Genomic DNA, 26,804 nt, shown 5'->3' on the forward strand with positions numbered 1-26,804 from the left:
GAACCTCAAACTGAGTTGTGACCAGCCTGTGGATCGGAGAGTAATGGGGAAAGGCAGAGTGCTGTGGAGTTGTGACAAGAACAGTGATGTAGACAGCGAAGGTTCCGTTGAGATTTTGGGCAACACATTGTGGTGTTTCGCTCATTGCATTGTCTGGTTATAAGTGCATCACCCATCTTTGCCAAAAGTTGAGGAGTCTGCCATTTGTTATTTATATTCCATTATTTTTGCACCCTCCATCCTCCCTCCACTCATTAGTTGGGAGTTTTCGGTTTGGTCGTGCGCGCTCCCGAGGTCTAGGCAGAGCTCAGCATAAACGCACCCAATACCGTGTGACGTTAGTCTGGGAGGGTGAGCTGACTTTTGGCCTGGTGAAGTGGACTCGAGACAGATATTCCTGCTTTGAGAGGTTGGTACGGGGTCAGGCTTAGACTGTGGTATCACTACCGTTTTGGCTGTCGGGGTTGTTTCTTTAGAGACTTGACAATTGTCAATATCCTGTTTGTTGACTGGACCAGTAAAAAGAACGCGGAAATGTGACGAGGCCATCTTTTGTCCTACTCTTTCAGAGATTATTTCTATATTTCATGTCAAAATGTAGAATTGTAACGTTACAGTGTGGTGGAAATGTTGGTACGAGTCTGTTTAATGGAGTCTGTTGAGTTTTAATCGGCTCATCTGACAAAACTCAACGCACTTTATTAACCGGACATGCGTTTCTATAGATAAAATCGAAAGTAAAAAAGAAAAGAAAATACTGAGCTCAGTCAACAATCTACCCATCCAGAAATGCATCGGTATCAGTTCGGTGACTATAAAATCACATTATTGTTGTTTAGATTTCGAGTATCTTTCATATAATAAGACTTTCTGAGACATTGTGTTTACAGCGTCATGGTTACGCTGTGTGTGTGTGTGTTGTGTTGTGTTAACGTAACGCTGTGAGTGTCCGGTAAATGCTCTACGCTTATGTTGTATTTTATGTTTAAAGTAATTAACACAGAGATTGTTGTGGTGTTGTTGTTGGTAAAAATTCAGGCTTTGCTCTGTCACAAGTGTGGCGTTCAAATGCCCTCGGTAAAACGCAGCGTTGTTTCGATTTGCCGCAGTTGTATATTTTGCATGACTGTTTTGACAGTCAAAGCCTTAAACAAAATCTATTGGCAGTGTGTATATTCGATGCTTTGACTGTGTAAAAAATGTATTTTACTGTCCTACTGCACTCTGCTGGATGAGAAAAAATGTGTTTTAACTTTAAAAGTTTGGAGGAGTCCCAAATAGAAATGCAAATTCTGTACTTGGAAATAATTTAATTTTAAAATTTTGAGGTAGCATAAAAACACATTGGTCCATAATTTTTACATTTTACACTTAGACTGTACGTTTATAATTCCTGACAAGGACTCAAATTTTCCTGTTCTGGAGCAGCCTGGGTGCTGGTTTAGAAAGAATGCAAGTCACAAAAACCACTTTCCATTTTGCTTATTTTGTCTTGTGTCCTGAATAACAAACTCACTTACAACCCTCCTGGGTCCCAAGTGTAGATGGCAGACAGAACCAAATGCGTTTTATGGGAATGGTTAGAATTTGAGCAATCAACATGGATCAAAAACATGTTATGTGCAAGATTTGTTACAGTGGTGGTTTTTGCACCACATGACAAGACTTTTTTTTTTTTTTTTTTTAAATTCAAAAAATGCAACATGTTTCTGAAGTTAATGAGTAATAGAGTTAGATAACTGTGACCAGAATCATGGTGATTATGTTATTTTTTTTCTTATCCATGTTAGGCAAATCTTCAGACTTACTTTGTTCTGGTCGATTTTTTTTTTTTTTTTTTTGTGCCGTTTTCTTTTTGACTGAAACATACAGTATAATTCCTTTTTACAGACAGGATCAGATTTAAAAACTGAAAGTTTTTGATCTATGATAACAAACTATACACAAAATTTTATATTTTGAAAGACCAAGTTGTTTTCAGTGAAAGGAGGAAAATACTTTTTCTTTTCAATTCATTTATCATTCTGTAAAAACTCTGTTAATGGATTTTTTATAGTTTAAAAAATGAGAAATAGGTTAAACCAAGGTAGCACTGCAGGTACAACTAATAACTCCAAAATTATTTTCACACTTCTTGCTAGTTATCTTCTTTAGTCAAACTGCTGTGCAGAGTTTAGTTAATAACTATTGATACTACTACTACTACTACTACTACTACTAATGATGATAATAATTATAGTTCCTCTATTGTTTCCCTGAAGGTTAATGTTTTATTGCCTTACTGTGTTCATTGTTAGTGGAGTTGGTCTTTGTTTTATGTCACATGCCTCATCTCTTTCACAAAAACAGATTCTTATGAGTTAAGATATGTTAGACTTTGGCTGATAGTCACATCAAATAGTTAATTTTATTATTATTATTTGATTTGTATTACTGTTTCAGATAAATGAACATGGCCTCCACTGGGATTCTATGCTCAATTGTATTTGTCATCTTAATCCGTGCAAATGCAGGTAAAATCTACTATAATCGGAGAATTTCTAGTGTGAAATGCTGATGTCACAGATGTTATCTCTCATCCACTTAAATCATCCTTCTTTTTTCTACAGCATTTGTGAAAGTGCAATGCATGACTGAAAGCGTGGGACAGTATGGCCAGCAGTCTTTGTTGGACTGTAATGTCAAACATGCAGAAGAAGTATCAGACTTTAAGATCCGGGTGGTTGTTTGGAAGAAAGAGGGAGTTGATGAACCCGTCCTGATGTTTAACAAAGAAGAAATTACATCACATCCTGACTTTCAGTTTGCTGAACCATCTTGGAACAACAGGAACATGAATGTATCTCTGCTCATCACCAACACTAAGGTGGTGGACAGTGGCGCTTATACATGCATGGTGATCGGAAACACTGGTGATGACATGAGTGACACCAACCTTAAGGTCACAGGTGAGATCCTCCAGCCATGGCTGATCAGTGAAACATTTTATTCGGTACAGAGAGAAAAAAGATATTTTAAGAACCAACCCTGTAAACTCATTTGAAATTCTGCTAATTTTCATGGAATGAAAATAGTTTAGAGGTCAGGGGATTTTCCAGTGTCAGTTCACTGTCTTTACTTACTTCCAGTTTCTGTATGACAAATAATCACATCCAGAAATAATTACATTAGCCTGTGTCTTGATCATTTATCTTACTTAACACATGTTGTACTTCATAGTGCTTGTCAAATACCATCCTCAACAAATAATTTGTTCAGCCTGTTGATATTTGCTTTCCATTTTCCTGTTTCAGCCAAATACAAAGTGCCAACTATAAGCTCCATTCCTGAGAAAATCACTTTAAACACAGGTGGTTCCCTGATCTGTAAATCTGATGGTGGTTACCCAAAAGGTGAAATTCGCTGGTTTGATGAGTACAACACAGATTGGACAAAAAGCGCTAAAATGGAGGCCAAGCAGACAACAAGTGGTCTGGTTCAACTCTCTAGCGAGCTGACTTTGCTGCAAGGATCCGTCTTCTCCAAGTACATCTGCCAGGTGTTCAACGCCAGTGGAGGCAAAGAGGCTGAGACCACATTTAACATACCGGTGACAAGTGAAAAGCATGAAGGAAATGGAGGTATGTGTCCTTGCTTGAGCACCAATCACTCAGTCCTGCTGCACAGCATGAAATGTCCTTTAGTAGTTTCAGCCACAGTTACATATAAAGTCATGATTTACCCAGAATTTGAAGCAACACAACTATTACATAAACACTAGGATTGCTCAACTTGGAGGAAGCAGAGCCAACTAGTGCATGTTTCTTGTTTGCACTGTGGGGGGTCATAAAGGGCTGAAAGGAGCTTTGTTGGCCTAGAAGGTAAAACAGACAGACCTGACTGTTGAACCACTAAAATAACAGTAGCTGGATATAGATTTCTTCAGAAAACTTGGAGGATTTGTAGACTAGCAGCAATTTAGTTCCTCCACAATACTAAAGTATGTTTGTTTTATGCTTAGATAGACAACCAACATTTGTGCAGCAGATGGTTGATACACACTTCACAATAACAACGTGTCAAAGTGAATGTATTTTGCTAAAATATTACACAGGGAATTTCCAGTACATGCATACCTTGTTTTTACAAGCACTTTTATCTTTATTCACTTCAGTATTAGAACAGTAAATACTTATTTTTCTGTTTTATTTCATTAGAAGAAAAAGACACATTATCCTCCAAAGCTGTTGCTCCTCTGGTGGTCATCGGATCACTGATAGTAGGATTGCTGATTGTGCTGCTGGTTTGTAAAAGGCGATCTAGACGTAAGTACCCACAGCCTCCAATTAGGTTTTTAGTCAAATTAAGTATAATTTTCATTAATCACATAACAGTTATGAATCAGTACAATCAAATATTTACAGATTTTGCTGGTGTGTGGTGGTTGGTCCTTCTTATTTTAATCAAGGCCACCATTTTAGTAACATCCAGCTTATTCCTTGGGACTTGCATGACAAAAGCAACAACATTGTTCAGCTGCAGTTTGTCTGAGGGCTCTGATATTCTGACAGACAAACTGTGATAAATGGTACAGGGCAGTGGGCTACAGTTTTACTGAAAGTAATTTATGCTAAACTGTGATATTGGATCATAATATTAATTTCTGATGGTACTGTATTTTGTAACACAAACATGGGATTTCATCACTGACATTGTGTAAACAATTAGAGCTAAAAGAAAGTAGTAATACAGTTGGTAAAGCAAAAATAATGGAAGGTGGAAAAAAACGCCTGGCAAGTGGCCATGTTATTGCTCCTCCTTGCAGCCTTCCTTCTCTAGGAAAAGACTTAATTTGTGTGATGCTTCCGGGCCCAACATATCCCCACCTTCTTTGCACAAAAAGCAAATATGCCAGACAGAAGTGCTGGATCAGTGGATCTAAGCCAAATTCACTTTTCGACAATTATGAAACAGTACAATCAAACATTTACAGCGTTTGCTATTCGACACTTGCTGTTAAAGTTCAAACCCAGTCGAATAAATACCAATGTTAAAAACAGGGTTTGGGTGCTTGATAGGTGACAGGAGCTCAATGAACAGTGATCCAAACAAGAAGTCCTCCATAGACTTGAACTAATTCCTGCATTTTCTAAATATAAATATATTTGAACCCAACAGTCAGTGGCCTCAAAGCCTGAGATAACATGAAACAAATCCTTCTTATGCTCCTGACTGGAGCACGTGAAACTTCACTGTCTCTGCACTAACACGGCATCAGAATATATTGGCTTTCCTCTGCCTTTAAATGTGTCCTCGGAAGTACAGTCACATGTTTTACACTGGGCATTTTGTATTTCACTTGTATTTGAATCACAACCTAACCTGACTCATGTTTGAGACACTCACTGTCTATTCTTGCATGAACTTGCTTAATGTTGTGATGGTTTTCTAACTCTTTAATTTCTTGCAGGAAGTCATCAACAAGTTGCTAAATATGAACAAGATGCTGAGAAAGGTACATCTTAATCTCAGCATGTTGACTCACTAATACAGTTTTTTGTCACTGTTTTCACATGCACTCCGTATTTAATTCATTGTTTGGTATTGACTCTTTTCAGGTGATCGTCAGGGAATGAATGAAGACTGCCAAAGCGGCAAAATCTGAGGTAATTGCAATGTTTTCACAAACAATTGAAATGATTAGTTTCAACTGGTTAATGATTAATCTGATGAAGCTGAAAGTCTCATTAGGTTAATGTAACTGGTAATATTATTGGGATAGTGAGGAGAAGACAGTAAACACCTTAGGATAATATGTGTCCATGCAGATGATAGGTCAGGGTTGGAGAGTGGTCTGTCCAAGAATCTAAATAAAGATTTGTGTATGAATGCTCAGCCATTTGGTGACATATTACATTGTGTATATTGATAACTAAATAATTTGATTCTGTTTAAAAACATTTCATTTATAGATGACAAAGGCCCACAAGGAGAACTGAAAGAATGAACTCAAGCTTCTTATAAACTATAAGGCTAAAAAGTGCTGAAGCTCTTTTCTTTACTGGACTTGATGCCATTAAAAATAGACTCTCACATTCAATTTTCCTATTTTATTGTATGTTTTTATTTTTGTATGTCTTTATTTATTTTTGTCTTTTTGTTCCTGTGATCTCTTATAGTCTTTACCACCATGAACCAGGATAATGTACTGTTCTAAGTGCCTTAATTCTTTGTAAATTGTAAAATGGTATGATTAAAAGGAAAAAAAGTGTGTTCTATGAAGTAGCCTAACTCTCAAGTTCAGCACCATCTGGGATCCACAGACTAATATGACTGACAGTAAATCCTACTATAAATATAATTAGCTTCTTGTGGATGACAACTGTGGCAAATGTGATCGAAATCTTCCAGAGTTCAGATTTGCCATAAAGCTGTATCGGAAGTGTCTGCAGAACTGCAAATAACCCAATGGAGGAAGTTCAGAAAGGAAGGATTTATTTTGTTTTAGTGAGGGGAGAAACTTTTCTAATGGGTGTGCTCAATAATGACATGAGAAATTAGAATTGTTTGTGTTATCAGCTTAGGCACATTGTGTTTGTCTTTTTGATGTGACTTAGACAAAGATCAGATCACATTTTATTGTAATGAAGAAAACCTGTTCAGTCCGAGTTCACATACAATTTCTTGTCAGTATGCTGTTTTTTTTTTTTTTTTGGTTTTTTTTTTAAACTCTTTAAATCATTTAATGACACTGTATTTACTCATTTGCCCAATTTATTCTTTTCTGACCACTGATTATTTTCATTTTATGTCAAATAATCCAGGCCTGCACATACATTTTTCATGCTGCTTTTGGTCACCTGAAGGCTTTCACCTGTGTTTGATTACCTGAACTTTGTATACTGCCACCTCACCTCCCCTGGTTTTCAGTTCATTGTTTCATGATTGATAATCTGTTAATGTCCATGCAACTTGTACTGCTGGGGAATCAATGAAAGATAAAGCAACTTGTTAAAAATAATTCACTGATTGATTTGACACAGTTAACAATGGCGACGTCTTGCTTTTGTATGAAAAGGTAAAAACGTCACGAAGCTGTGGGGGAAGCACGTGATACGTGATTATGCAAAGTAATAACTCAGAATAATTCAAAGGAACACACTAAAATAGACTTTCAACCAGTAACAACATATAGAAATTACAAAGAGACATGCATCCTATGATATTTCCACGAGAGGTCACGTGCGGGCCAGGTGAGGTGCTGTTGCGGTAACTCAGCCGCGGGCACCGGACACAGCACTGGCCTGGTGCCAGGAAGTTCCCCGGGACTCGAACTGAAACCCACCTTCACCTAGGTGTCGTTGAGGTCCTGTGCGGTCGGACTCTGACATGGATTTAATCTGCATTTCCATGTCAAAATGTTTGAGTGCAGCTTTATAGTTTGGACTTTTTTAAAGAGAGACAGCAGGCTCAATTTTGTGCCACTGCATCTACCACTGCATTGTAGGAGGTGACACTGTATTTTGGCATTATGCCAATAGTTAGCAGCACCCAGTGCTCTTGAAATGCCCATACGTCTGTCTGTATGTCAGCTCTGATGCCACTCCATTTGTCTGTATATAACACTAAAATAGCTGCCGTTGTAATCAAGGTGCCAGTCCAGTTGACATGTATGTGGCCACTGAGCTGCCGGTGTATTGTCTTCACTGTACAAAATGACATAATCTTTGATATATGCTGGTCACAAGATGTTTTTTGGACTGATGATTGCAATACCCACATTAACACACCAGGGAATAATAATCATAGGCTACAGGCTAATACACCAATTAGTCCAATGTTAACTGAAGTCACATAAAGACAAACATTCATAACCTCACAGCACACAACAGAAAATACAGAAACTAAGTGTAGACTAAAAATTCAAAGATCATAATAAATGACAATTATACTTTCATATGGAAAACATAACTTATTTATTTATTCATTTAATTGATTGTTGACTGCTGAGAAGACAAGAAAGCCTAGTCTCCACTGTCCTCGCTGTTCTAGCGTATATAAAAATGTTTGATCCTTGTCTTATTTTAAGCATCAAACTCTAACCTCGCATTGCTATACATTTTTACTACAGCGCCACCTACTGGTTAAGAAGTCATACACCAGTCTATTCCTGTATTAGCACTTTCAATATCATGTCGCTTCAAATACTGACAATAAAACAAAATCACAGAAAACGTTGCAGCTTATGCCATCTTTAACAGACATGAGTGTCACCTTAACAACAATAGGAAAACCATCGGGGAGGCGTGGGAATGGCTACGTAAACAAAGTTATATTTAGGTTATATAGTGAAATGTGCCTTTGCATTTTTTATTTAGTTTAAAAAAGGACGACAATAACAGTGTGGCTGCTTATGCAACATGGGGTGTCAATAAAAATGCCAGTGGCATCTCCGGCGGCCACTTCTGGTGCCGCTAACATTGCGCAAAATACACGGCACAAATATACTCTGAGATGCCACTCGTGGTGCCGTTAACTAGTGCCAAAGTGTCGCGGCACCTCTTAAAATCCTGTGGCAGCTGCCGTGGCACCTCTTGAAATGTAGTGGCATCTTTACTGGCACTTCCGGCATCTGCAGTGGCACCTGCTTCCATAATACTGAGCGCTATGGAAGTCAGACCACTATTCATTCACCCATCCAGAAATACATCGATGTCCCTGCAAAGCGGTGAGTAGGAAATAACATTATTGTTGTGCATATTTTAAACATGTTTTAATAATTAATGGCTTTATTTATATAGCGCTTTTTTTTTTACAAAGGACAAAGTGTTTTCCAAAGAAACAAAACGTTAATGAGTCGAGTTGCCTTAAAATAGAGTTAAGTTAAAGAAATTAAGTTGTCGCTAAGTACGGAAGGAAGTAAAGCTGCTCTTTAGAAATAAGTTTATAAGAGGGATTTAAATAAGGTAATGGACTCAGCCTACCTTATTTATTTTGGCAGGGTATTACAGAAAAAGCTTTGTTTATATAAAAAACAACTTATGATCAGAAAACAGCAAAGGTAAGAAAATTCATAATCATCACTTCATAGTTTGACATTTATTTCTGCAATTCTTTGGTCTATCAGTGAGTTTTAGTGGTAGAGAAACAGGATTTGTACAGTTGAAATCTGCTTAGTGTTAACTTTCAAACGGTACATAGCATATTGCAATGGCATGACATTTAATGAAACTAATAATTAATTATTTAATTTAAAATATGAAATTTTAGGAAATTGTTCACAACATATTTTTGGTCTTGCACCTTGATCTTGTTTTCGATATGTGCCCATTTAACTGTATGTTGTTTGGATTGTGTTTTCTTTTCCTGAAATTGGTTTTGTTGAGCTTTTAGTGGACTCTCATCCTGTTATGTGGCTGTATAACATGTATCTATTGCTTCAAACATCATGTGTTGACATCCGTTCTTCACTGTGCTTTATAATAATTCTATTTAATGCAGCAGGATCATGGGGCTTGACAGAAATATATATCTTATATTTATCATTGGCAGAAAACAGTATTGGACCTAAAAATAAACCCTGAGGAGACACCTCAGAGATTGAGGATGTAAAATTATTAATAAAGACATAAAACCATCTATCTGGTAAATAGGATCAAAACCACCCAAGGGCTATGCTATTGTCAACATTGATGTCAAAGGTCGAGCTCAGGTCTAGAAGCACAAGACTGAGCATAGGTCAGAATCAGCTAAGAAAGAATTTGTTACTTCAAATCCCTGAGTGTCACTCTAAAAAGTATACTATAAGTTTATTTTATAAAGTAAACTTTAAGTACATTACACTTTATGTATTAAGTATACTAATATCAATGTACTAGTAAGTGTACTATTTTTGGGACTAAACTGGCCCACCTTTTAGTTTATAAAAGTATACTTTTAAGTACACTTTAGATGTAAGACCAGTAAACTTTGAGTACACAAATAGTAATAATTTTTTCATTTTGAACTGCAACTCTACTGTGAATTGAACTTATTAATACTAGTTATTTGCTTTTAGTCCAATTTTTAGGAAAGTAAACTTTGAAATATACTTTGCCTAATGTTTATCTCCCTTCTTTAGATGTAAAACTAGCAAACTAACTTACCTCAAATAGGAAACTATGACAGTTTCGCCTTTTCAACCGCTTCCTTTAAGTTCATAAAAAACTCAGTCCAATCAGAGTGGTGGTTCTGCTGAACAACAAAAGGGCTGGTGATGTGTCCTGACATCAGTAACACTTAGGGTGCAGGTAAAAAATAACTACAACACTGCATTAAATAAGAACATGTACACTCCTTCAAACACACACAACAGAAGGAACATAACCAAACAATGTGAACACAAACAAGAATTAGTGGTCAAACACAGTTTCTAACCTTGGAGCATGTTGGGAAATCTGACCAGTCCAACCCCCCACTATACTAGTATACTGTGTAGTAAACTATAAGTGAACTTATATGTAATAGTTACACCTTTGCCAATTGACTTACAGTGGGTACGGAAAGTATTCAGACCCCTTTAAATTTTTCACTCTTTGTGTCATTGCAGCCATTTGCCAAAATCAAAAAAGTTCATTTTATTTCTCATTAATGTACACTCAGCACCCCATCTTGACAGAAAAAAACAGAAATGTAGAAATTTTTGCAAATTTATTAAAAAAGAAAAACTGAAATATCACATGGTCATAAGTATTCAGACCCTTTGCAGTGACACTCATATTTAACTCACATGCTGTCCATTTCTTCTGATCCTCCTTGAGATGGTTCTGCTCCTTCATTGGAGTCCAGCTGTGTTTAATTAAACTGATTGGACTTGATTAGGAAAGGCACACACCTGTCTATATAAGACCTTACAGCTCACAGTGCATGTCAGAGCAAATGAGAACCATGAGGTCGAAGGAACTGCCCAAGGAGCTCAGAGACAGAATTGTGGCAAGGCACAGATCTGGCCAAGGTTACAAAAGAATTTCTGCAGCACTCAAGGTTCCTAAGAGCACAGTGGCCTCCATAATCCTCAAATGGAAAAAGTTTGGGACGACCAGAAGTCTTCCTAGACCTGGCCGTCCAGCCAAACTGAGCAATCGTGGGAGAAAAGCCTTGGTGAGAGAGGTAAAGAAGAACCCAAAGATCACTGTGGCTGAGCTCCAGAGATGCAGTAGGGAGATGGGAGAAAGTTCCACAAAGTCAACTATCACTGCAGCCCTCCACCAGTCGGGGCTTTATGGCAGAGTGGCCCGACGGAAGCCTCTCCTCAGTGCAAGACCCATGAAAGCCCGCATAGAGTTTGCCAAAAAACACATGAAGGACTCCCAGACTATGAGAAATAAGATTATCTGGTCTGATGAGACCCAGATTGAACTTTTTGGCGTTAATTCTAAGCGGTATGTGTGGAGAAAACCAGGCACTGCTCATCACCTGCCCAATACAATCCCTACAGTGAAACATGGTGGTGGGAGCATCATGTTGTGGGGGTGTTTTTCAGCTGCAGGGACAGGACGACTGGTTGCAATTGAAGGAAAGATGAATGCGGTCAAGTACAGAGATATCCTGGAAGAAAACCTCTTCCAGAGTGCTCAGGACCTCAGACTGGGCCGAAGGTTCACCTTTCAACAGGACAATGACCCTAAGCACACAGCTAAAATAACAAAGGAGTGGCTTCGGAACAACTCTGTGACCGTTCTTGACTGGCCCAGCCAGAGCCCTGACCTAAACCCAATTGAGCATCTCTGGAGAGACCTGAAAATGGCTGTCCACCAACGTTCACCATCCAACCTGACAGAACTGGAGAGGATCTGCAAGGAAGAATGGCAGAGGATCCCCAAATCCAGGTGTGAAAAACTTGTTGCATCATTCCCAAGAAGACTCATGGCTGTACTAGCTCAAAAGGGTGCTTCTACTCAATACTGAGCACAGGGTCTCAATACTTATGACCATGTGATATTTCAGTTTTTCTTTTTTAATAAATTTGCAAAAATTTCTACATTTCAGTTTTTTTCTGTCAAGATGGGGTACTGAGTGTACATTAACTTTTTTGATTTTGGCAAATGGCTGCAATGACACAAAGAGTGAAAAATTTAAAGGGGTCTGAATACTTTCCGTACCCACTGTATCTTTGATAAGTACATACAAAATAAATTGAAAGAATACTACCCTATTTTAAAAGAACACTAATGCAACACTTAAATAAACTTGTAAGTGGTGGTTTAAATAAAACTGTGTAGTTTTTACAGATGGATTATTAAGAGACCTAAGTTAAAAACAATGTCCAATATGTGACAATGGTTGTACTATCACAAAGATGTTTGAAATTAAAATAAGTCATGTTATTTGAAAAATGACATTTTGAAGGGATAAATAAGCATGAGTAGATAAAAAAGAGCACTTAAATAGTTTAAGGGCAACAATTAAAGAAAGCATCCATAAAACATTATTTCTGTTTATTTTAGTCATAACTGTAAAAACCCTGTCATCATAAATAGATCTTGATACTTGATTTTTGTGCCACCCATGGTGCTGTTTTTATCCAAGCTGATGTGCAGAGTTTAGTAAATGATAAGGAATAACAACAGTAATAAAACTACTGTCTATAATAGTTCTTCTACTGTTCACCTGAAGGTTAATGTTTTGCCGCTTTACTGTGCTCATTGTTAGTGGAGTTGGTCTTTGTTTTATGTCAGGTGCCTCTCAAAAGCAGATCCCTGGGAGTTAAAACATTTTAGCTGATCACCATATAAAGTAGTGTATTATTATTATTATTTCAGGTAAATGAACATGGCGTCCATCTTGACTCTGTACTCCATTATATTTGTCATCTTAATCCACACAAAAGCAGGTAAAATCTACTATAATCTGATCGAATCTAGTGTGAAATGCTGATGTCACAGATGTTCTCTCTCATCCATTTAAACCATTCTTCTTTTTCCTGCAGCATTTGTAAAAGTACAATGTACGACTGAAAGCGTGGGACAGTATGGCCAGCAGTCTCTGTTGGACTGTAATGTCAAACACGCAGAAGAACTATCAGACTTTCAGATCCGGGTGGTTGTTTGGAAGAAAGAGGGAGTTGATGAACCCGTCCTGATGTTTAACAAAGAAGAAATTACATCACAGCCAGGCTTTCAGTTTGCTGAACCATCCTGGAACAACAGGAACATGAATGTATCTCTGCTCATCACCAACATTAAGGTGGTGGACAGTGGAGCTTATACATGCATGGTGATCAGAAACACTGGTGATGACATGAGTGACACCAACCTTAAGGTCACAGGTGAGATCCTCCAGCCATGGCTGATCAGTGAAACATTTTGATTTGGTACAGAGAGAAAAAAGATATTTTAAGAACCAACCCTGTAAACTCATTTGAAATTCTGCTAATTTTCATGGAATGAAAATTGTTTAGAGGTCAGGGGATTTTCCAGTGTCAGTTCACTGTCTTTACTTACTTCCAGTTTCTGTATGACAAATAATCACATCCAGAAATAATTACATTAGCCTGTGTCTTGATCATTTATCTTACTTAACACATGTTGTACTTCATAGTGCTTGTCAAATACCATCCTCAACAAATAATTTGTTCAGCCTGATGATATTTGCTTTCCATTTTCCTGTTTCAGCCAAATACAAAGTGCCAACTATAAGCTCCATTCCTGAGAAAATCACTTTAAACACAGGTGGTTCCCTGATCTGTAAATCTGATGGTGGTTACCCAAAAGGTGAAATTCGCTGGTTTGATGAGTACAACACAGATTGGACAAAAAGCGCTAAAATGGAGGCCAAGCAGACAACAAGTGGTCTGTTTCAACTATCTAGCGAGCTGACTTTGCTGCAAGGATCCGTCTTCTCCAAGTACATCTGCCAGGTGTTCAACGCCAGTGGAGGCAAAGAGGCTGAGACCACATTTGACATATCAGATGTGATAAACAAAAATAATACAATTGAAGGTATATGACCTTAAGCAACAATCACTCAGTCCTGCTGCACAGCATGAAATGCCCTTTAGTAGTTTCAGCCACAGTTACATATCAGAGCCAACTAGTGCATGTTTCTTGTTTGCACTGTGGGGGGTCATAAAGGGCTGAAAGGAGCTTTGTTGGCCTAGAAGGTAAAACAGACAGACCTGACTGTTGAACCATTAAATGCATGTTGCTGAAGTATTACACAGGTAGGGCCACTGGTAGGTCACACAGACCACCACATCAGGAATTCAGAGGAATTTGCCTCCAGAGTCAGACATTTAACACTGGATAGAGATGAAACTATGGTATCCTTTGATGTGACATCCCGCTTCACCAGCATCCCCAGCAGATACTTTAACATCTGTTAGGAAAAAACTAAAAGAAGACAGCAGCCTCAACCCAGACCAAATCTGCCTGCTATGGGACCTGTGTCTGAACACCACATACTTCTCATACAGAGGTGAATTACAGAAACATGGATGTGCCATTGGCTCCCCTGTGTCACCCATTGTGGCCAATCTATACATGGTAGAAGTGGAAAAGAAAGCTCTCAGCTCCTTCACAGGGATGGCACCGACCCATTGGTTCAGATATGTGGATGACACCTGGGTGAAAATCACGACCCACAAAGTTCAAGCCTTCACAGATCACATCAACTCAGTAGACGAAAACATCAAATTACCAAGAAAGGACACCAAAGAAAACAGGCTAGCCTTTTTGGACTGTGAGGTTGTCATCGGGTCTGATGGTAACCTAGAGATAGAAGTCTACAGGAAGCTCTCAAACACAGACCAATACCTTCTTTTTGACTACCATCACCCACAGCAACACAAAGTAGGAGTCATCAGGACTTTACGCCACAGAACAAACAACATCCCTACCTCTATGGAGGCCAAGAGAAAGGAGGACACACTCTTGAAGACGGCCCTCAAAACTTGTGGCTACCCTAAGTAACATCCACATCAGGCATCACTTCTATTGTTCACCTAACAAGCCTATTCAGACCAGGTGTGAAGAGAAACCAACTCAAGAGTGTGGGTCTAATGACTCTCACCTGATTTCCATAGCTCACCCAATGAGCCTATGGGTCTAGAGGTGGAGTCAAACCAACCTGGAAGACAAATTGGAGTTTCCATACCAGCTTTCTCTTAGACTGATGAAGCCACTGTGATGAGTAGTGAAATGTTTCAACCTAACAACTAGAAGTCCAGTCACCATGACTCAACCTGTAGATAACTTCACAGACATTACACAGGGAACCTTTAATACATGCAAATCTGATTTTAACAAGCACTTATATCTTTCTTTTGCACTAGAATATTAAATATTTATTTTTCTGTTTGGTTTTTTAGAAGAGAACAGCAGAACAGAACTGCCATTCCACTTTGTTGCCCGTACGGTGGTCATTGGATCGGTGATCATAGGATTGCTGCTGGCACTGCTGATTTCTAAAAGGCGATCTCGATGTAAGTACCCACAGCCTCCAATTATGTTTTTGGTCAGAATAAGTATCTTTTTCAGTAACCACATAATTATGAAACTGTACAATCAAACATTTGGAGCTTTTGCTGGTGTAATGTAGTTTATATCAAGAACAGAGCACAGAGAGGCAGGTTTTGAACCCACACTGCTCTTAGACACATCAGAGACACATTCATTTCATATGAAGAAAGGAGATTAATAAATGCGTGATGATGTCTATTTGTTTGTTTGGATGATTGCACCATTTTAATATCATCCACTAGTTCATGTTTTTCTTTTGGATTTGCAGGACAAAAGCAACAACATTGTTTAACTGCAGTTTGTCTGAGGACTCAGATATTCCAGGACAGACAGAATGAATAATTAGAAAGCAAAGAAAATTATAAAGTCAATAACGTTTTGTCCATATAAAAGCATAAAATAAGTGAACAATGTTTGTTTTGTTGCCACTTCTGTGTTGACCTGTGTTGCAAACCCCTAAAAGCAAAGGTCTGTTTGCAGTTTGTGTACACTACTGTGCACATCCGTTTCGGTACTCAACCCATAACTCACACAGCTGTCTGTAGATACAGGGCCCACCCACTGGTAGTCACAACTGACTAATGTTTGGGACACTCACTTGCATGAACTTGCTTAATATGATGATGGTTCTCTAACTCTGGGTAAAATCTTTCATTTGTTGCAGGAGACCATCAATAGGTTTGTAGATAGGAACCAGATGCTGACAAAGGTACATCTAAATCACAGCATGTAGACTCACTTGTTACTGTTTCCACATGCACTCCATATTTCATTCAGTGTTTGGTGCTGACCCCTTTTTCAGGTGATCTTCAGGGGATGAATAAAAACTCCCGTAGCAGCCAAGTCTGAGGTAATTAAAATGTATTATTTCCAGTTATTATTGAGAGCAGCATTTCACAGGTTCAGCAACACGGTGGAGTAAGCTACTGTATATGTTGGGAAACGGTAGGATTAATTCATTGTTTATAATCCAAAGCCAGTGGTATCTCGTCCTGCCTGAGAACATTTAAACTCTGCAAATTTCATCTCCCTGTTTCTGACCACTGCAAATGTTTTACAGCTAAATATTTGTGGTTGATGTGTCACATGATCTCCTCCAGCCACCTGTAAATATTGAAAAGTTGTGTGTGATTGTATAAAAGGTGAAATCACATCTGTGATTGATGGGATTGTCTTTATGTAACATTTAGCTGCAGTTTGTAGATTCATTGCCATATTATCTCTTAATCACCACTCTTTTCTTTTTTTTTTTAGACTTTGAAAATCTTGACTTTGAGGTGAGATGTGCTTGATAATGGGACAGGCCTCAACAAAATGCTCAGAAAATACACAATTAATCTTCATACTGTAACATGAGGTGCATTGTGGTTCCCAGAGTTCTCAAAAGCAGAATGGGAGGCAGAGCCTTTAGCTATCAAGCTCCTCTCCTGTGGAACCAGCTCTCAGCCTGGGTTCGGGAGGCAGACACTCTCTGTACTTTTAAGGCTAGACTTAAAACCTTCCTCTTTGACAAAGCTTATAGTTAGGGCTGGCTTCAGGCAACCCTGAACCATCCCTTAGTTAGTTATGCTGCTATAGGCCTAGACTGCCCGAGGACCATCGGTGCACTGAGCTCCCCCCCCCAACCCCCCCCCCCCCCCCCCCCCCCCTTCTCTCCCACCTCATGTATATTCCACCATTGAATGTTACTAACCTTGTGCTCTCTCTCTCCCCTAGTTTGTGCTCTCTCCCTCTCTCTCTGTTCTCTCTGTACCTTCTGCAGGTGTCCCTGGTCCTGGAGCTGTTTATCGCTGATGTGCAGTTACTGGTCCCACCAACTTGCAGTGTCTATTTGTTGTTTATTGTTGCTGTTCTTTTCTCTCTGCTCTATCCACTCACCCCAACCGGTCGAGGCAGATGGCCGCCCAAACTGAGCCCGGTTCTGCTGGAGGTTTTTTTCTTCCGTTAAAGGGAGTTTTTCCTCTCCACTGTCGCCAAGTGCTTGCTCATAAGGGAATTGTTGGGTTTTTAGTTTTAGTTTTTGTAAAGTGCCTTGAAATGATTTGTATTGTGATTTGGCGCTATACAAATAAAATTGAATTGAATTGAATTGAATTGAATTAACACAAAGTTATGGGAAGTGCTTTTAGAAGGGAAAAACATCAGTGTAAATATTGTAAACTATTGATCTTATTCTGATAATTTAAGAACTCGTTTGTACTATGAGCACTGTTTTCAGTATATAGTTTTTGAAAAATGTTTATGTTTGACCTTTGGTCCTGTTTTTGTATTTGGTTTTTTTTCTAATTAGCACTTGCGATTTCTGATCTTTTTATGTTATTAAATTAATTATGAATTGAATAAGTGAAAGTGATGATTAATTATCTTTGCACACTCTTGAAGCTATAAAACCAGAAACAACTTCAACATTGTTTTTATTTTATTCCAGGTTTTTCATTTATTATTTTAAGGAAAGCTGTGTAACACTATCATCTCAGGCTGATGTTGTTTGCTTTGTGGCACAGTAAACAGTGGTTGATGAACTACTCCTTTAAAATAGGTCAGCAACTTTGGTACAATGGTTTGACAACAACAGATAAACATCAACAAAAAGTACTCACTTTGCAAAATGGCACCTTTTGTTCCATTTTTGGATCATAATTGTTGATGCATTATTGTGTACATCACTTAATGTTGCAGCTGGTATATGTTCGACTAACTTTACAAACCTTTGCCAATGGGAATTGTTAAAGTCTTATGATCATGATTGTGTTGTAGTGTAAGAAGCGAAGTATTTAATTAGTTTTACACTGACTTGAATGTATCATTGCAGTGGCAACCTCTAGCAGCAATGCTAATAAACAAATATAGAGACAAATCAATCAATAGGTCCCAGAGGTTTTTGAAATCATGAAACATCTGTGATTGCATGAAAGTTTTACCTCTTAAACAGGAGCACATATTCCTGAAATAGCTTCATGACACTGTATTTCTTCATTTTCCCAATTTATTCCTTTCAATTTTTTTATTTATTTGTATAGCACCAAATCACAATACAAATCATCTCAAGGCACTTTACAAAAACTAACACTAAAAACCCAACAATTCCCTTATGAGCAAGCACTTGGTGACAGTGGAGAGGAAAAAACTCCCTTTAACGGAAGAAAAAAACCTCCAGCAGAACCGGGCTCAGTTTGGGCGGCCATCTGCCTCGACCGGTTGGGGTGAGTGGATAGAGCAGAGAGAAAAGAACAGAAACAATAAACAACAAATAGACACTGCAGGTTGGTGGGACCAGTAACTGCACATCAGCGATATACAGCTCCAGGACCAGGGACACCTGCAGAAGGTACAGAGAGAACAGAGAGAGAGGGAGAGAGAGAGAGCACAAGGTTAGTGACATTCAATGGTGGAATATACATGAGGTGGGAGAGAAGGGGGGGTTAGGGTTAGGGTAGGGGAGATCAGTGCACTGATGGTCCTCGGGCAGTCTAGGCCTATAGCAGCATAACTAACTAAGGGATGGTTCAGGGTTGCCTGAAGCCAGCCCTAACTATATGCTTTGTCAAAGAGGAAGGTTTTAAGTCTAGCCTTAAAAGTACAGAGAGTGTCTGCCTCCTGAACCCAGACTGGGAGCTGGTTCCATAGGAGAGGATCCATTTACTAATGTCTTTTGTGCATTTCATGAACTAAGAATGCAAAATGTCATGATCCAACTACAACGTTAGCATAAAAGCTTTTCTAAACAGCACGTGTAGGCTTGTAAACTAATTACTGTGCAAAAGCTACAAAAGATTACATCTTCTTTTCCTTTCAGCTGCTCCCTACACGGGTCGCAATGCATGTTTCACAGAACAGGTGTATGTATAACTGAATCTTTATTTACACCCAGAGTGATACTTTGGATAAAATGGAGTTCAAGTATGCAGAGAAATGTAGTTTAAAAACATGTAGGCATTCAGGAAACTGAAGCATTGAGTGGGCTGCTGCAACCAAAGTTCTGTTGTAAATAATTAGTGGGGGGGGGGGGGGGGGGGGTGTTGTTTCTAACTGTTGGAGCTCGTATTAAAAGGCAGTCTGCACAATGAGTTAAGAAACCCATCTTCCTTGCAGAGATGAAAAGGAAGGAAGTTTAGCTCACTTTTATAAATAAACATCAGAAAGGCTGAGACACTGAGAAATGCTGTTTACTTTCTGTGAATGTCGTCATGTGTACAATAAGAACTGAACAGGTTAGACGTGAATATTCAGAGTTATGTGGCTACTGGGTTGAAGTTTAAGACAAACGTCATAACTGATCATAACTAAAAGAAGATGACCCTTATGTTTCTACACTTATTGTGTGCATGACCCATCAGATGAAAAATAAATGATTTACATGTTTAAAGCAAGCAGGCAGTTATTATAATGTATTTTATTATACTGAGGTATTCCAGCTTTTTTATCCCTGGTAAACGATAATATTTATTGTTGATAATCTTTCTTTTCTTAATTGAAACCTGCTTAACCTGTCACCCTATTACATCAAACTGCAACAAGGACAAGGTCAGTTAATGCTTCTCTGAGTTACTATTTTCACTAAGAACAGTTTACAGTCTTCAGACATGGCGATCATCATATTGGACAGTCTGGCATCAAAAGTTACTTCTGTATTTTAGCTCATAAATTATGAAAAAACTTCAATGGCAGTTCAGCACTTTCACATTTACATCTCTGTCTCTATGCCAGCACTTTGGACAGATTCAAAAACCCTTTTGCAGTTTTTTAGAACCACCACCAGAGGGTGGTGTTACTGTTGTGAGGCAGAATATGATGAGGGGATACAACAAATGGAGCAGTATGCTGATTAGTCACTTCACAACAAAAAGGTTCTGGGTTTGAATCCTGTTTGAATCTGGGCCTTTTTGGTGTGGAGTTTGCATGTTCTCCCCGTGCCTTCGTTGGTTTTCTCTTGATTCAGAGAAGTCTGTGGGAGGAAACTGAGGTGGTGGTTAGGTAAGTTAGTGACTGTAACTTGTCATAGGTGTGAATGTGAGTGTTTATCTCTCTCTAAGTGTTTGTACTGTAACAGGCTGGTGATCTGTCCAGGGTGTACCCAGCTGGGACTGGCTCCATGATGGATGAAAGGATGGATAGTACAACAGATGATCTGACGAATTTGGATCAGATCTTTTGGGGTTAATGGTGGAATAGACCTTCATCATAGAAAACATTTTGACTTGTCAAAGCAGAAAAGTCACAGGTAAAATGAATGATGGCCCCTTCCCACTAAGTGTTCCAGTAAGACATCAGAGTAAACTAGCATGCACGTTGCACAGGACGGAAATACATGTAGGCCTAAAGTTTCCAATAAGCACTAAGAGTGAGGCTTAAAGACATACAGTCCCTCCCTCCTCCAGTATTTTCTTTTGATGCATGGAGATGCTGTTCGTATTTGTTTGTCCATGGGGTCTGGTCTATATTGGGGTTGAGTTGATACATTTGATATGTAGAAAAGTAACTCTTGAGTCTTGTGTTCCCCTTTTGAACTGGTTTTACTGAATGTCAAATACATGATTGCCCAGCCAGTTTCTATTCTAAGTCAGCTGAAGGTGGTATTAATTTATTTACCCATGTGCATTAGTCAAGTCAAGTCAATTTTTGAAGGAGGCCTAGAGGAAGACCAAAGAGGAGGCTCTTGGATGTAGTGAAGGAGGACATGAGGATAGTTGGTGTGGGTGAGGAGGATACAGAGGATAGAGTTAAATGGAGGCAGATGATTCGCTGTGGCGACCCCTGAAGGGAGCAGCCCAAAGGAAGAGAAGAAGAAGCACATTTAAAAACAACAGAAGTTGACCCAAAGTGCTTTCCAGTTAATGTAAAAGTGAGGCAGGTACAAATACACAATAATAATAACAAAAGTAATAATACAAACAAATTTAAATGAAAGCAGCTAGGCAAAACTAAAACAGCTATGTCCAAATGCCCTCCACAAAGGCCTACTAATGAAATTCAGATGAATGCCAAAGTAAAATTGCAATATTTAAATCTACCACTGTCAAAACATGTCCCCAAATAAGACAATTGCTTAATTATTGGAGCAATACTTATTAAATGCATGTTTAAAAATTTGAAATAAAGGCATTAGTTATATATTGTATTTATATTATATTATCAACAGTCAAGTTAGCAACACTCAGTAAAATTAATTTGTAATTTCTTTAACTCTACTTTATATTACAGACATTCTGATGTGCAGTAGATTTATGAAGCTCAGTTTGTTGTTAATACCTGAAAATGTGGACTGGACATATTGCATATATTTACAAATAGTTAATTCAAATTGGTTTTTTTGACTTTTATTGTATTTAGAATAACTCACACCAGAGCATGTTCCCACCTCAAAGTACAATCAGATATAGAGATGAGAGATAAGATAAGATAAACTTTATTAATCCCTGAAGGTAAAAACAAGAAGACAAAATTATCCAAATTTATATTATTTTGGTTTCTTTCATAAATGCCCTTGTTAATTCCTATCATTTTAAATCTTTGACCGTTTCAGGATTGGTTTCCTTTTCAGTGTCATAGCAGTCTAGTCAGTTGGACAAGTTGAAGGGCATATCACCAAGAACTATAAGGAAATAAACCAGCACCCCAGATCAAAGAGCACAGGAAATACAGTTTGTGGTGGATGTCTGTTTTTCTATTGTAGGTGAGATACAGCAACAGTCTGTGAAGTCAGTGCTGCAAGATGCTGCTGCTCTGTTTATCCCTACTGGTGTTCTGTCTTTGTGCCAACGCAGGTACGTCCATTTACTTTTTCTTAAAAGATCTTGTTGGAATTTAAATCAGCCTGTGACTGTGGTCATTACAGTAATAACAGTAAACTTCATTTTTACGGCTGTAACAGCTGAAAGAGTAATTACAAAGTGCTTTACATGGTTGAACTTGGATTTAAACACCTCAAGACTGCAGAGACATATTCCATTCAATCAATATTAACAATAAAGTAATAACCACAAAATAGACAATGTATTTATCTGAAATAAATGTGTAATTTGTCACTGTGTTAAAAATATTGTCTCTTGTTGGTTACAATTAGACAGTCCAAACACTCAGTGTGTGTTTTTTACAGCAGAACACATTACAATACTCCGAGAGGCTGGTGAAAATGTCACCTTGGAGTGTTCCTGCGCAGGATCGTCCAGCAGCAAGTATATTGGCATGTATCTGTATCATACTTTGAAGGAGCAGGAAGAGGTGCTTTACTATCACTTCAGTCCAGGACCTGAAAACACTTCCCCACGAAAGAGATACTTAAAAAGGGTTCAGACAAAAGGATCTCCGAGGAACCACACCTTCACCATCAGCAATCTGACTGTGGAAGACTCTGGTCTCTACTTCTGTGACTACAAGCAAAGTGTTGACAGTACAGACAAACGCAATCTCTACATACTTGTTGTAAGAGGTGAGTTTCTCTTTATTTTTATTTTTCTTCTAAAAACTTCAGTACTATGTATGTGATTCTCATTTTCACTTCACTTAATGATTTTGATGACTACAGCTACAGACTTGTAACGTCCCACAGTTCACCCTGCATGTCGGGACAAAAATCAATTTCCCAAACCCTTTCTGAAGCTTTAAGAAACTTCCCAGGAGCACAATGGCCTCAATCATTCTGAAAAATAAAAAAGTTTGGAAAACAGCAGAACTATTCCTAGAGTTCACCCTGTGACCAAAGTGAGTGACCAGCAAAGAAGAACCTTTGTCAGGAAGGTGACGAATAACAGTTAACAGAGCTGTATCAGAGCTCCAGAAATGATCTGCAGAGGTGGGAGAACCTGCCAATAGAACTAGCAGAAATGCCATATATTGGTCTAGCTGCTTCAAATGTTGTATTTTACTAACAGATCAGATTAATGAACCATTAGTGGTGGACTATTCTTTATACATATTTACCGTAATTACCTGCATACTCAAATTAAACTAGCTGTTTACTTACATTTTAAGGGTTATATTGATGAGCTTCGTATCATTGGAAAGGAAACACTTTCTAGTTTATTGTGACTATTCAAATTTGGCTGATGATTTTTGGTAATACATCTGGAAACACAGTTTCTACAATTTCCATAAACTGATAAACCTAAATCAATCCAATTAAATCTAAAATTCAGGAATTAATAAATCTGTGCCACAGATACTGTCACTAGGTAGAACTTCTATGATGTTAATTGATTGAAAGCTGTACATTTTATTTGGTGTAAACAATATTTTGTCTTTTCTACTCAAGTGCCTTCTCCGGTGCCTTCTCCGGTGCCTTCTCCGATGCCTTCTCCGACGCCTTCAAAAGTGACTGATACGCCTGCTGATGGGCAATGTCCACCACTGACGTTAATCACGATCGCAGCCTGTGTCTGCAGCATGCTGGTAACCCTGTTCCTCGTCATGATCATCTTCCCGATGGTAAGTTCAGGCCTCTCTTCACGCTGCCTTGGTACCAGAACTATAAAAAAGGGAACCATCTAGCTCTGTAAGCTTCAGCAGTGCTTTCCTCCAGTATCTGCACATATTAGTTAAGGTACATGAACACAGTTGTTAACCTCCAAAACTACATAAATGAAAAACATAAACACAAGAATTTATTCTTTTCTTCAAACTCATCATTAATTACATCTATAACAACAACATGCTCTTCCTGCAGTGGAAATGCAGATGTTAATGCAGCTTCTTCACACTTACTATACTTCTGTACCTGTATATTTTTCCAACACTAATAAATCTATTTTCTTTTTGTCCTTAAATAAATCAGATTCTTTACTGATTTAATGCTTACCACACTCAACCACTCAGGAATTAGCTTATCATTAGGAAACAGTGTATGGTGGTTCACATATTGGCGTCAAAACATACTCTGTACACTTACACATAAATCCTAACTTCATGTCAGTCATAGGAATATTATGCGCCTGTTGTACATCTACACAATAATGACCACAATATACCTGTGAAGTCTTATTTAAATGTGTTTACATAAGAAACTTTTGCATTCTCTATCCTTTTAGAGGCATTTTTTGATAAGTGTACATACCTTCACAGGGCAGAGACAATACCTATTCTGATATTTCCCTACCAACAGGTGAAACATGGGGCTAAAAGTCAAAGAGCAAGAAATAACCCACAGGTCTCCAATGAAAATGTCTATGAAGTCATGCGCAAGGCCAACCAGCATCATCTAATGGCTTCAGAGCCTGATCAAATGTTATTGGCTTGTTGATGTGGTTGTTATTAACGGCTGATGTACTTGTTTCAGGTTTTACTTTAAATGATTTAAATCAGTATACATGAGACATAAAAGCTATAAAATGTGTTCAGCTAAACAGTGGGTCCTGAAAATGGTTCACTGTTGTGAAACTGTCACTAAATTCAAAGCATTTCTAATATTATTAGTACTGAATGTTTGTTTGTTTGGTTTTGACAGTTTTACTTGGACACTGGGTAAATTAGAATAAATTCTAACATCATTTGAACTGAGCTTGCAGGGAATTATAAGATAAGATATAATAAGACATGATGGGAGGCAGCACAATTAGAGTGAAGAGAAGAAACAATAAAGCACAGCAAGCAAACAAAAGTCAAATATCAAATATGACCATGGGAATATAGACCTAAAGAAAAGAGAAGACAAAGATACGGAGTTGGTTTTAGAAAGCTATGTACAGTACGCTGCTCTAAGCTAAAGGCATAAACTTTGTAAATTTCATTCCAGAGAATCAAGTGAATTAGTAAACTACCACTTGGACTAATATCCATGTGTAAGTACTCTGTAAGTTCTCACATAGCATATGAAAACAAATCTTATATAAATAAAATATAAACAGCAGTAAATGATAAAACTCTTAATGGTCATAAGGATGTCACTGTAATCCAGTTAATAATAAATAAAAAGTATTAGAATGACAATTACTAAAATGTTTTATGTAGTATTTTCATATTTTCTGACCCAAATAAGCTGCTCCCTGTCATTCCTGTTGTATATGCTTTGTGCTGTGAATGTGTGTCAACATCATACATCATATTTGTAAAGCGGTCAAGCAACTATGTCACATGCTGTGATGGCAAAGAGAGTTTTGCAGTTTCTGTACCTGTGCTATTTAAACATGCCTAAAGTACATACAAACACATGCTCACATTACATACACATGCAGAATATTCAATGCAGAAGACACACACAATTGACTTAAATTTGTATTTTTAACTCAGCTCACTTTAACCACACATCAACACCTGTACTGCGTCTGGTTGTGGTTTTTATCATCTCTGTAGGAAATTTGTTTGTCAGTAAAGAGCAGGAAATGTGTGCACAATAAACCACAGACAAAAACAAGATCCGTAAAACAAAGAAAAATAATATTTTACAATTCAGTATTTGATTTGACATTTGACCTTTCATACATTTAAAGGTCTTTTTGAATTGCAAAATGTCAAACTTTGATTTGTGGGAATAAACTGATAATTTTTGAAAATGTGGAGCATGTGCTGTAAACATGATGCAGTTCTCATGAGTGTTTCTCAAAGTGAAACTCACACAAATAATACAGTGGGATTTGATGAAAGTGGGTTTTTGGAGAACCGAGCTTGAAGACAGTAACAGCTGAATGACCTCTACTTCCTTTTGACTTACTTTCTCATCATTGTGTCAAACCCACCGGATTTAAGCCAATCTCCCACCAGCTTATGTGTCCCAGTCTGTCTGAACAGATTAAACTGTTACATGCATGTGTTAAACAAAATAAAACAAAATAATCACTGGGGTCCTGGTGTAAACAGCTCTTTATTATTCCACCACTACCTGCTGGAGGCAGTTTTACTCATATATATATATATAAAAACACCCCCGTCCCTGAAAGAGTCTTCGTTCAACCTTTACTTGTTTTTCTGACCACAGTTAGTCTGCTGCCTTCAAACAAAACCAACATAACCACAGGAGGGGAAGTTTCTACACTGCATTTGTATTGACAGACACGTTAGAAAGGAAAAAAAGAAAGAATGAGCACACCCTGATGCTTTCTGAAAGATTATTCTGTTCTGCTACAAAAAATTATTAAACATTAAAATCCTAATAAAATTAGAGTGAATTTTTGATTTGATTTTTAATTGCTACATTTCCTAAAATGCCCAAGTCTGTAGATGTGGATGGAGCTTTCAAATTACCTGTAATTTGTTTTATGTTGTTTCCTTTGTAGGTTTTTTTAAAGGTTCTTCATACAGAAAATGTCAGAATTAGTTGAATTCATGAGGTCTAGAAATGATCTAAAATATATCTGACCTGCAGTGGCTCAGAATGACATTGTTAATTTTATCTATCTG

The 26,804-nt window shown here is 38.0% G+C and overlaps 3 protein-coding genes across 5 annotated transcripts; all 3 read left to right on the forward strand.

The window, feature by feature from the left end:
- The first annotated feature begins 292 nt into the window (after nucleotides 1–292).
- Nucleotides 293–6,257, forward strand: LOC113128830 (butyrophilin subfamily 2 member A2-like). Its single transcript, XM_026304421.1, has 8 exons — nucleotides 293–409; nucleotides 2,443–2,513; nucleotides 2,610–2,948; nucleotides 3,294–3,620; nucleotides 4,197–4,304; nucleotides 5,450–5,494; nucleotides 5,598–5,645; nucleotides 5,952–6,257. The coding sequence occupies exons 2-7, from the start codon at nucleotides 2,447–2,449 to the stop codon at nucleotides 5,642–5,644; spliced, it is 933 nt and encodes a 310-aa protein (XP_026160206.1). The 5' UTR covers nucleotides 293–409; nucleotides 2,443–2,446; the 3' UTR covers nucleotide 5,645; nucleotides 5,952–6,257.
- A 2,363-nt stretch (nucleotides 6,258–8,620) lies between these two features.
- LOC113128831 (butyrophilin subfamily 2 member A2-like) lies at nucleotides 8,621–16,186 on the forward strand. 2 transcript variants are annotated; one of them, XM_026304423.2, is made up of 6 exons: nucleotides 8,621–8,707; nucleotides 12,780–12,850; nucleotides 12,947–13,285; nucleotides 13,632–13,958; nucleotides 15,326–15,439; nucleotides 16,141–16,185. In XM_026304423.2, coding segments are annotated over exons 2-6 (849 nt in total). In that variant the 5' UTR covers nucleotides 8,621–8,707; nucleotides 12,780–12,783; the 3' UTR covers nucleotides 16,143–16,185. The 2 variants fall into 2 exon arrangements, with proteins under 2 accessions (XP_026160208.1, XP_026160209.1); XM_026304424.1 differs by lacking the exon at nucleotides 8,621–8,707 and adding an exon at nucleotides 8,908–9,040 and having other exon boundaries at nucleotides 16,141–16,186.
- Nucleotides 16,187–21,887: 5,701 nt separating this feature from the next.
- Nucleotides 21,888–26,240, forward strand: LOC113127655 (uncharacterized). Of its 2 annotated transcripts, none has more exons than XM_026302327.1 (4): nucleotides 21,888–22,240; nucleotides 22,573–22,905; nucleotides 23,728–23,900; nucleotides 24,574–26,240. In XM_026302327.1, the coding sequence occupies exons 1-4, from the start codon at nucleotides 22,189–22,191 to the stop codon at nucleotides 24,709–24,711; spliced, it is 696 nt and encodes a 231-aa protein (XP_026158112.1). In that variant the 5' UTR covers nucleotides 21,888–22,188; the 3' UTR covers nucleotides 24,712–26,240. The 2 variants fall into 2 exon arrangements, with proteins under 2 accessions (XP_026158112.1, XP_026158113.1); XM_026302328.1 differs by having other exon boundaries at nucleotides 22,118–22,240; nucleotides 22,576–22,905.
- The last annotated feature ends 564 nt before the right edge of the window (nucleotides 26,241–26,804 follow it).

Source organism: Mastacembelus armatus, chromosome 1 (assembly GCF_900324485.2).
Source record: "Mastacembelus armatus chromosome 1, fMasArm1.2, whole genome shotgun sequence".
Classification (NCBI taxonomy): Eukaryota; Metazoa; Chordata; class Actinopteri; order Synbranchiformes; family Mastacembelidae; genus Mastacembelus; species Mastacembelus armatus.